This window comes from Vigna angularis, chromosome 8 (assembly GCF_016808095.1).
Source record: "Vigna angularis cultivar LongXiaoDou No.4 chromosome 8, ASM1680809v1, whole genome shotgun sequence".
NCBI lineage: Eukaryota > Viridiplantae > Streptophyta > Magnoliopsida > Fabales > Fabaceae > Vigna > Vigna angularis.
This window is the reverse complement of record NC_068977.1, coordinates 19,406,126-19,418,170: the sequence shown is the minus strand read 5'-3', so window position 1 is coordinate 19,418,170 and position 12,045 is coordinate 19,406,126. Positions and strand designations below refer to the sequence as shown.

The 12,045-nt window shown below is 42.3% G+C and overlaps 1 protein-coding gene across 1 annotated transcript; it reads left to right on the top strand.

The window, feature by feature from the left end:
- Window positions 1–2,084: 2,084 nt before the first annotated feature.
- On the top strand, window positions 2,085–3,972 carry LOC128193740 (uncharacterized). Its single transcript, XM_052867827.1, has 3 exons — window positions 2,085–3,270; window positions 3,387–3,611; window positions 3,779–3,972. Exons 1-3 carry the CDS (start codon window positions 2,085–2,087, stop codon window positions 3,970–3,972), a joined length of 1,605 nt encoding a protein of 534 aa, XP_052723787.1.
- The last annotated feature ends 8,073 nt before the right edge of the window (window positions 3,973–12,045 follow it).

Genomic DNA, 12,045 nt, shown 5'->3' with positions numbered 1-12,045 from the left:
GGTCTTAATTTGGATTGTTAAGTTTGGATTATAAACGTTCGTTCTTAAATAATTCTGATTGTGAGCGTTCGGCCGTAATTCAATATTTTAAGTTTGAGATCTTAAACGATCGGCCTTGGTATATTACTGAATATGAGCGTTCATTCTTTACTTAGTATTTTCGGGTAGCAATGTTGAGCGTTCGGTTTTCATTTGATAGTCTTAAGTTTGAATATTGGAGGCGTTTGGTTCTAGCGTTCGACTGAATATTGGAGGCGTTCGGTTTTAGCGTTCGACTGACATTGGAGGCGTTCGGTTTTAGCGTTCGGCATAGTAACGGCCAGTGTGTTGTTCGATGGTTTAACGTTCGGTCTAATACTATTGATGGTGCTCGGTTTTAGGCGTTTGATCCCACAGTGCTCGTCCTAAGAGTGTGCGGTTAATATGGTGTTCTACGTAATAACGTTCGGCAGATGGCGTTCGTTTAATAGGGTCCGTTCAAATAGTATAGTGTTCGGCAATATAGCTGTCAGCAGATAGCGTTCGTCCAGATCATTTTATGACGTTCGTCCAAAGAAGTGTTCGGCATGTTGTTTAGCGTTCGTCCAAAGAGTGTTCGGCCTGTTGTTTAGCGTTCGTCCAGTAGCGTTCGTCCATATCATTTTGGTGAATGACGTACGTCCAAAGTAGGGTTCGGCTTGTTGATTTGAAAACGACGTTCGTCTAGTAACGTTCGTTCCATAGGTGTTCGGATGAATAGTGTTTGGATGAATAGTGTTTGGATGAATAGTGTTTGGATGAATAGTGTTCGGATGAATAGTGTTTGGATGAATAGTGTTCGGATGAATAGTGTTCTACAAATAGTATTGGGTTCAAAGTTGATTTTCTCTAGAATTGAATTATGTGTATATTGTAATGGGATTTATGTGAAAGTATGTGAATGCATGATATATGCTAAATTACTGTGATAATATGATTGTGAAAGTGAATAATGTATTTGAGTATGATTTGGACATCTCGAGGAGAGATGGACAAAAGTGATATGTGGTGGTGTGTCTGTATAGCTGTAGTGAACTTTGTATTTTGGTCTGTCTATCCCTACACTCAAAGCATTGTTCATACTCAAATAGAGGAGAACAATGTAAGTGGTGAGAGTAGAGGGAGGTCCTCGTCTATAGTCTTTGAATTTAGACATAGACAGATTGGGGGATTTACCTTGCTAGTGTTGGAGAAAGACCAGTTGAACTATGCAAGTGCAAAGACGACTGATAGTTCGACAGTTATACAAATCCGTATGAGTCGTGTGTTGGGAATTTACCTTGCATAGTGTTGGGGAGTGCCAGCTGAACTATGCGAGTGTAAATATGAATCGTGTGTTGGGAATTTACCTTGCATAGTGTTGGGGAGTGCCAGCTGAACTATGCGAGCGTAAATATGAGTCGTATGTGTGGATTTACCTTGCATAGTGTTGGGGAGTGCCAGCTGAACTATGCAAGTGTAAAGATGAGTTGTATGAGGGTATGAGATGTGGGTTAATTAGTATGCTTTAATGGTTCCTGTATATGTATCTACGTATGATGACATGAATTAATTGTGTTGTATGTATAACATGCTTTTTATATCTAGCTCACCCTTGCGTTGTTTGTGTTGTGTGCCGTTTGGATACATTTCTTTGGCGATGATCATCCACTTGGATAGGAGCAGATGTCGTCGAGGAGATCCCCTTGGAGCAAGAGTGGGAGGTTGCTGATGTTGCAGAGTAGTCTTCTTAGAAATTTCCTGATTGAACACTTGTAGTGATCAATCCTTTCAACTGTTCAAGTTTAAATTTTCACTCCTTTTATTTGGATGATTGTAATTTCACACCTAAATTACACGTCATATTCTGACTGTTCTCTATATTTGAATGTTGACGTCTTTATTATGTAATATTTGTTATTATATAATCGGGATGTTACATTAATGGTATCAGAGCAGTTCTTCCTTAGAAACCTTTAGGTTGTGGGTGTGCACTGTTTGTGATTGTGAATTTTGGCCGTTTTGTCAGAAGTCACATTAGTTTCATTGAGTTGGACTAATAGTTTTCCTCTCTGTATGAACAGAAGATGACATCTAAATGGAGCCCTTCTTCAGATGTCGATCCGTCTGACTCTAATCAGATGTTGAATGCGGTACTTCAGGCATTGCAACGTCAAAATGCTGCATTGGTTCAGCAGAACACCATTGCATTACAAAATTTGGAAGCTGCTAGAGTATCGGCTGAGAATGCTAGAGTATCATCTGAGAATACTCAAAGGCAGTTCGTGGATGTGTTAACTAATGGCAGGACCACTCCAAATGTTCCTCCCTTCGCTGTTCCAGTCCAAGAGTGGAGCTTGGAAAACTTTCTCCAACATCACCCAGCTAGATTCACTGGAAAGTGCAGCCCTGATAAAGCCGACCATTGGTTCAGGGATATGGAGAGGATATTTGAAGCTAAGGGGTGTCGTGATGAGAAGAAATTGGCCTTTACTCAATATCTGTTGACCGGAGAAGCTGGCCATTGGTGGAGCAGCATGAAGATGATCCTTGAAAGGAGTAGGACTCCTATTACTTGGGAGTTGTTTAGAGTCAAATTCTACGCTGAGTACTTCCCTGACAGTGTGAGATTTGCAAAGGAGGTAGAATTCTTGGAGCTGATACAGGACAACAGGTCAGTGTCAGAGTATGCAGATCGCTTCAAGCACTTACTTCGCTTCAACACTATGGTAGTGGATGAAGAGTGGCAGTGCAGAAAGTTCGAGAATGGCTTGAGGAATGATATCAAATTGCTGGTAAAGGGGTTACGCATCAGAGAGTTCCCTACATTGGTGGAGATGTCCCGTGATCTAGAGAAGACAAAGGGGAAATCTGAGGGACAGCAGAATCAGCCTACTAAGAATGGGGAATCATCTGGATCTCGTGATGGATTTAGCATTAAGAAGACGCCTTACGCTAGACCATCCTTCTTTTCTGGGTCTAGGGGTTCATCCTATCAACCATCGGTGAAGTCAGGACCAACCGGCCCATCCGGCACCGTTAGATGTTTTACCTGTGGAGGACCTCATTACCGGAACAACTGCCCTAGTAGAAGAAGAACAATGAAGTGTTTCAAATGCGGGAAAGAGGGTCACTTTGCAGATGAGTGTACTTCTGCAGTAGGATCGGGGTCTCAGGCACAGAGGACTGGTTTGCCTCCACCTAGGGGAGGTGAAAGACCTCAGACGATGGGCAGAGTGTACGCCATGGTTGGATCAGAGGCAATCCGCTCAGGTAACATCCTCATCTGTAATTGTTTATTTCTTGGTGTGCCTGGTGTTGTTTCTTTGGTTCGGGGGACAACACACTCCTTCGTATCGAAGGCGGTTGTTGAAAGTTGGGGATGTCAGTAGAAGAGTTAGGCGTTGATGTGGTGGTGTCTACACCAGCATTAGGGTTAATCGGGACGTCTTCTGTATGTCCGTTGTCCGATTGTCGTAAAGGGACGTTAGTTCAAGGTAAATCTCACCCGTTTACCTTTGCAAGAATTAGAAGTAATCTTGCGAATGGTTTGGCTATATGCCAACTCGTCGATTGTGATAGTAAGGAGATGCTGTTTTCGGATGAAAACAAAGGTATGTCTTAGATGATCGGAGTCTTAAGGCAAGACCTCCTGGACAGTGCTAGTTGCTTCTTAGAGTTATCACATATAGAAGCGATGCAAGTTTCAAATCATGCGGCGCAGGGGAGTCAGAGTGTAAACCTTGCAATTGTGAACGACTTCTTGGATGTTTTCATGAAGAGGTTCTTGGTTTACCTCCTCCACGTGAGGTGAAGTTATCTATTGATTTGGTCTCAGAAGCAAGACCAGTTTCTATAGCTCCTTATAGGATGGCTCCAGCAGAATTGGTAGAGTTAAAGAAGCAGATTGAAGACCTGTTGGAGAAACAGTTTATCCGACCTAGTGCTTCGCCTTGGGAGCACCAGTGTTACTAGTAAAGAAGAAAGATGGTGGATCGAGATTGTGCGTTGATTATCGGCAACTGAATAAATTGACGATCAAGAATATGTATCCGTTGCCGAGAATAGATGATTTGATAGATCAACTACACGGAGCTACAATATTCTCTAAGATTGATCTGAGGTCGGGTTATCATCAAATCTTAGTAAAAGCAGAGGATGTGCAGAAGATGGCGTTCAGGTCTAGATATGGCCACTACGAGTATGTGGTTATGCCTTTTGGCGTGACTAATGCTCCAGCCATTTTCATGGACTATATGAATCAAATTTTCAGACCTTTCTTGGACAAGTTGGTGGTGGTATTTATAGATGACATACTTGTCTATCCTAAGACACGAGAAGAACATGAAGATCACCTTAGTGCAGTACTTGGAGTACTGAGAAAAAGAAGATTGTATGCCAAGTTGTCTAAAGTGTAAATCTTGGATGGTAGAGCAGACAACTCTACCGGGAGTTAAAGAACGAGATAGGAGAAACTTACTTGTTTTGGTAAGCTAAATTTTCGAGGACGAAAATTTTTGTTGTTGGGGAGAATGTAAGGACCGAGTGTCCTTTTTATTTTAAAAGAGGAAAGTGGTGGAGGAAGGGAGGAAAGTTCCTGGAAATGGAAGGGAGCGGCTGTAAGGACCGAGTTTTATTTTAAAAGAAGAAAGTGGTGGAGGAAGGGAGGCACGTTCCTGGAAGTGGAAAGGGGCGGCTGCACGTTGAGAAAATGGAGGGGCTCCCTGTCTGCAGAGTGGTGCAGCTAGCTGATGGGTGGTAGGTCTTCCCACTTTGAAGTGCTCCAACCACTAAGGAACACCATCATCTCCATCATCAGTGGGCACAACACTAAGGAAGGAAGGGAGAAGCTGGGGAGTTCACGGGTTCTAATTCTTAAGGAGAAGAGTTGGTAGATTCAAGGAGTTGGAAGGAGATCCGCACACTGCATTTCAAGATTTAAGGAAGTCTTCAAGAGGTAAGGGGAGCTAGATCTTTTGTTTGATTGTTTATATATACTATGTTTGATGCAAATCTGGAAATTTTGGGGATGAAATATTGGGGTTTTCTGGGTTCTGGAAAACCTGGTGCGATTTCTGCAGAATTCTGCAAAAACGCGCGTACGTTCAATTTGGTGAGTGAAAATGGGATGTTCGTCCCATTCGCTAAGAGCGTTCGGTTTTGTGGTTAGCGAACGTCAGCGTTCGTCCAAAATGGCTCGTCGGCCAAAATATGATGAGCGTTCGGTTTTCAGTTTGACGAGCGTTCGCGTTCGTATATCCATGTGAGTGTAGCGTTCGGTCTTGATGATTTTAGTGTTCGGTTTTAATTGAGTAATCTCTAATGGTGATTTAGAGCGTTCGTCCGAGTGTATAATGGACTTTGAGCGTTCGTTCTTAAATTGGTATGCATAGGTTTCAATCTTGAGCGTTCGTTGTTAAGTTGTTAACTGTAGCGTTCGGCTTAATTGAGTATAATCAGGCTTGAATCTTAAAACGTCCGCTTTGGTGAAATAGTGATCATAGGCGTTCGCCCTCCAAATGATATCCTCCGAAAATGATATTTAGCGTTCGGTCTTGGCTTGATTCTGATTGTGAGCGTTCGGTCTTGGTTTGGTAGTCTTAAGTTTGGAATCTTGAGAGTTCGGTCTTGTTCTGCTGAGCGTTCGGTTTTGATAAGGTATTCTCGCTTGTGAGCGTTCGGTCTTAATTTGGATTGTTAAGTTTGGATTATAAACGTTCGTTCTTAAATAATTCTGATTGTGAGCGTTCGGCCGTAATTCAATATTTTAAGTTTGAGATCTTAAACGATCGGCCTTGGTATATTACTGAATATGAGCGTTCATTCTTTACTTAGTATTTTCGGGTAGCAATGTTGAGCGTTCGGTTTTCATTTGATAGTCTTAAGTTTGAATATTGGAGGCGTTTGGTTCTAGCGTTCGACTGAATATTGGAGGCGTTCGGTTTTAGCGTTCGACTGACATTGGAGGCGTTCGGTTTTAGCGTTCGGCATAGTAACGGCCAGTGTGTTGTTCGATGGTTTAACGTTCGGTCTAATACTTTTGATGGTGCTCGGTTTTAGGCGTTTGATCCCACAGTGCTCGTCCTAAGAGTGTGCGGTTAATATGGTGTTCTACGTAATAACGTTCGGCAGATGGCGTTCGTTTAATAGGGTCCGTTCAAATAGTATAGTGTTCGGCAATATAGCTGTCAGCAGATAGCGTTCGTCCAGATCATTTTATGACGTTCGTCCAAAGAAGTGTTCGGCATGTTGTTTAGCGTTCGTCCAAAGAGTGTTCGGCCTGTTGTTTAGCGTTCGTCCAGTAGCGTTCGTCCATATCATTTTGGTGAATGACGTACGTCCAAAGTAGGGTTCGGCTTGTTGATTTGAAAACGACGTTCGTCTAGTAACGTTCGTTCCATAGGTGTTCGGATGAATAGTGTTTGGATGAATAGTGTTTGGATGAATAGTGTTTGGATGAATAGTGTTCGGATGAATAGTGTTTGGATGAATAGTGTTCGGATGAATAGTGTTCTACAAATAGTATTGGGTTCAAAGTTGATTTTCTCTAGAATTGAATTATGTGTATATTGTAATGGGATTTATGTGAAAGTATGTGAATGCATGATATATGCTAAATTACTGTGATAATATGATTGTGAAAGTGAATAATGTATTTGAGTATGATTTGGACATCTCGAGGAGAGATGGACAAAAGTGATATGTGGTGGTGTGTCTGTATAGCTGTAGTGAACTTTGTATTTTGGTCTGTCTATCCCTACACTCAAAGCATTGTTCATACTCAAATAGAGGAGAACAATGTAAGTGGTGAGAGTAGAGGGAGGTCCTCGTCTATAGTCTTTGAATTTAGACATAGACAGATTGGGGGATTTACCTTGCTAGTGTTGGAGAAAGACCAGTTGAACTATGCAAGTGCAAAGACGACTGATAGTTCGACAGTTATACAAATCCGTATGAGTCGTGTGTTGGGAATTTACCTTGCATAGTGTTGGGGAGTGCCAGCTGAACTATGCGAGTGTAAATATGAATCGTGTGTTGGGAATTTACCTTGCATAGTGTTGGGGAGTGCCAGCTGAACTATGCGAGCGTAAATATGAGTCGTATGTGTGGATTTACCTTGCATAGTGTTGGGGAGTGCCAGCTGAACTATGCAAGTGTAAAGATGAGTTGTATGAGGGTATGAGATGTGGGTTAATTAGTATGCTTTAATGGTTCCTGTATATGTATCTACGTATGATGACATGAATTAATTGTGTTGTATGTATAACATGCTTTTTATATCTAGCTCACCCTTGCGTTGTTTGTGTTGTGTGCCGTTTGGATACATTTCTTTGGCGATGATCATCCACTTGGATGAGAGCAGATGTCGTCGAGGAGATCCCCTTGGAGCAAGAGTGGGAGGTTGCTGATGTTGCAGAGTAGTCTTCTTAGAAATTTCCTGATTGAACACTTGTAGTGATCAATCCTTTCAACTGTTCAAGTTTAAATTTTCACTCCTTTTATTTGGATGATTGTAATTTCACACCTAAATTACACGTCATATTCTGACTGTTCTCTATATTTTAATGTTGACGTCTTTATTATGTAATATTTGTTATTATATAATCGGGATGTTACAGATACATCCAACACTCGAGTGGCGATAGAACACTGAATGATCCGCTTCACTGTGAGACATACCAAATTGTTGAACAACACAACTGAATTTACCAAACCAGGCCCGAGGAGACTGTTTTAGGCCATATAAGGATTTGCGAAGACGACATACCAATCCAGATGACTCCCCCTGAGCAACAAAGCCAGGCGGTTGCTCCATATAAATTTCTTCATGCAAATCACCATTGAGGAAAGCATTTTTGACATCAAGTTGGTAAAGAGGCCATTGTCGAAGAGCGACCATGGCAATGAATAGGCGAACAGAGGTCATTTTTGCCACTGGAGAAAAAGTATCACCATAATCCAAACCAAAAATCTTAGTGTAGCCTTTGGCAACCAGCCGAGCTTTCAGACGATCAATTGTGCCATCAGGACCAACCTTGATAGCATACACCCACCTGCAACCAACAACAGACTTTCCAGATGGTAATTGGACAAGCTCCCAAGTTCCACTTTCCTATAAAGCACTTAATTCATCCATCATAGCTTGACGCCAACCAGGATGAGTTAAGGCATCACCCACAGATTTTGGAATTGACACAGAAGAAATGGATGAGAGACAAGTATAAAAAGATGGAGATAATCTGTGGTAATTAAGAACAGTATAATGGGGGGAAGGGTTACGGCTAGAGCGTATACCTGTACGAAGGGCAATAGGCAAGTCAGACTCAGTTGCTGGAGCCGGAGGAGACACATGAGGCGGCACCGAAAGTGAGTCATGAGGGAGACAATTACGACGACTATAAACCTGAAGGGGTGGAGGTGAAGGATGATCCTGTGGTGAATGAGAGTCTAAAGAAGGAGAAGAAAAAATGGGTGAAGCATCACCAGGAGGATCACAGATAAGAGGAATATCAACAGTAACAGGGAGAGGTACAGAACTAGAAGATAGATGTGAAAAGTAAAAAGAAGACTCATCAAAAGTGACATCAGCAGAGATAAAATGACGATTGAGGGAAGGGGAAAAACACTTATAGCCCTTTCGTGACCGTGGAAATCCTAAGAAGAAATATTTGTGAGACCTAGGAGATAACTTATCAAGACCAGGACTAAAATCATGATCAAAACATGTAAACCCAAAAACTCGAAGAGGTAATGGATGCAGAGGGTCTTGAGGAAATAAGATAGAATGAGGGATTTTGTTATCTAGGACAGAAGATGGCATGCGGTTGATAAGATAACATGTTGTGAGAACTGCATCACCCCAAAAACGTGAAGGTACTTGACCATGAATCAGAAGTGTACGAGTTGTTTCAATAAGGTGTCTATTCTTGCGCTCAGCCACCCCATTTTATTGAGGGGTATAAGCACATGAGGTTTGGTGAAGAATGCCATGAGAAGCCATAAATTGTTTAAACGGGTGAGAAAGGTATTCACGGCCATTATCACTACGTAAATTTCGAATAGACACCCCAAACTGTGTTTTTATTTCATTGAAAAAAGATTGGAAAATAGAAAACAACTTAGAACGATTCTTCATTAAAAACAACCAAGTACATCTGGAATAGTCATCAATAAAGGTAACAAAATACTGAAAACCTAAAATGGACTTAACACGACTAGGTCCCCAAATGTCAGAATGAACCAATGAAAAGGGGGACGACGCCCGTTGTGAGACACTACGAGGAAAGGAACTACGAGTATGCTTCCCTAACTAACAAGACTCACACGACAAACTGGATAATGTGGACAACCTCGGGACAAGTTGTTGTAGTTTGGCAAGACTAGGATGACCGAACTGAGCATGAAGAAGGGATGGTGACTCCATGACTACGCCAACATGTGGAGAAGGGCGGAGATGATAAAGGCCATGAGACTCACATCCTGTGCCAATCATGTGTTTCGAACTCCGGTCCTGCAACCAAACAGAATCTTTAGTAAATGAAATAACACAATTAAGAGTACGAGTTAAACGACTAATGGACAATAAGTTGAAGGGAGACCCAGGGACATAAAGTACATGATCAATGGATATGGATGGAAAAATATTAACAGTACCAATACCATGAGATGAGACTCTAGACCCATCAGCCATGGTTACCGAGGGTAAATTATCCGGACATGACAAGGAAGAAAACAAAGACTTGTTACCAGTGATATGATCGGTGGCGCCTGAGTCAAGGACCCAAGGTCCGAGGGAGTGAGTTAGACCAACAAAAGGTGTACCTATACGTGCAACAGATGCAAATGTAGTGGAACCAGAGTGCTGATGATCCTCATACCATCTAAGAAATTCGTTAAAGATTGCAGGTTTGTCTATGATATTAGATGAAGTAGGATGGTCTGCAAACGGTGATCGGGGAGGTGGATCAGAATTTGCCATTGCTACAGGTCGAGGAGGACGTCCATGGAGAGCATAACATCTATCAATCTTGTGGCCTAACTTGCCACAATGGTCACATTTTGGACGTCCTTTACTTGGCTTGCGAGACCGACTTCGATCATCACGTTGAGCAGCCATAACAGAGGAATCATCAGTGTGAGGGGATGTCTCAGTGACGGGTTTGCTCGGTATACGCAAAAGAGCAGAACAAGTAGAAGTAAAGTTGGGTATGACAGGAGAACCCAAAATCTGATCACGGACATGAGAAACATCATCAGAGAGTCCGTATAATGCCAACAACATGAAGAACTTTTATCGTTGTTCCAATTCTTCAGCAGGAGTGGAAGCAGGAGGTAATATATCATTAAAGTCATGAAGAAGGGCATGAATTTTACCCAAATATTCTGCCATGGGACCAAGATTGCGCGGACCAATAACAGTTAATAGGTCCTGACAAACACCATAAAGATGCTGAGTGTCATTTGTGTATAACAACTTCGCTTGTGCCCATACTTCTGAACATGTTTCATAGGATCGAAACATTTGTTTCAGTGAGGAGTGAATGGTGGACTTTATAACAATGCATAACTGAGCATCAATTTTCATCCAGCGGGAAGTGTCATCTATGGGAGCAGTAGTCACATTTTGAGTAAGATAATCTAAGTACCCCTGACTCTTCAACCAAAGTTTGATGTCGGACGCCCATGTTGCATAATTTGTGTCATCTAACTTGTCAATGGACAAGTGTACATTCACATAATTGGTATATATTGAGGGATCAGAAGATGAGCCACCAATAGAGGTGTTTGTAGACGAGAAAGACGCCATGGAGAGGGAGAAACCCTAAAAATTCAAAGTGCTCCGATTGACGCAACGACCACAGATCCAGAAAGAGGGTGAGGAGGCGATCACGGCGGTGCTGATCGGCGGCAGAAAGCTCCGGCGACGCGCCGGCACGCGCGGCGGCAACGGCGACTCTTGCGGCGGCGCGTGGGTGGTCCGTTCGCCGCGATCTTCGTACCATGGTGGTCGCCCGGCCGAGACGATTCCGATGGTGTGGTCGCCGGTCGATTCTAGAACTTCGGCGGCGGCGGCGGCGACGGCAGCGGTGGAGGCGACGGCAGCGACGGCGACTGCAACGGCAGTGGCAGTGATGGGTGCCGGAGACCGTGGAGTTGACTGGAACTATTCCTGTGCTCTAGATACCATATGAGAAATAGAGAAGATTGGGAGAAAATATCCTTTGTGTGTTTAGCATACACATAGGGTAGTTTATTTATATTGTAAGATATGGGCCAATGCCCTTAATACAGAATAGACTATGCCCAAATAACGGAAACACACATCTTAACATCTAACACATTTAAGCATATGCTGCATGATGTGATGAGGCCAATTGATTGCTATATTATTTTTAAGCACCCATATCATAAAAATATCTTCATGCAATAACCTAGCAAAATTCCCTGGTCGCGGAGTCAACATATGCACAATAATATAATGCAGAAGCCTATCATTGATATTCAAACAACCCACCGTTAAAACACCTTGACCACCCTGCAAATCTGGTATGATCATAGTAGTTAATGCCATGTTGCGATCATATGGAAAGTCCTGTGGGAGATTTGAATAACACAATTTTTGACCGTCGTACTTCAAGTTGGCTACATTCAACCAATCAGCAGGTTTGAATCTAATTTTTCTCTTGTTGACCTCACTGAGCATATATCCATTTGATGATATCTTCATATTTGAATAAAATACCTTGATTAAATTCGGATAGTAGGGTCCCTGTAATGTAAGAAATTGGCTCAACCCTTGAAATAGAAGATGCTGCTGGAAAAATAACCCAGAACCGGTAAATGAATCAAAATTCATTATCTTGGGAGGAACTATAGTCCTTGTACAGAAATCAGCTGCATAGTTTTCCATTTGATGACTGTGTGTGAAAAAACGACGCTGATCTAATTGCTCCTCTACAGATGATCTTACAAGGGGTGCATCTTCTGCCTCAGTCAGAGTTTCTTTTCCCTTACGGCTTTTTCTTGGCCTTTTTGTTGATGATGAGG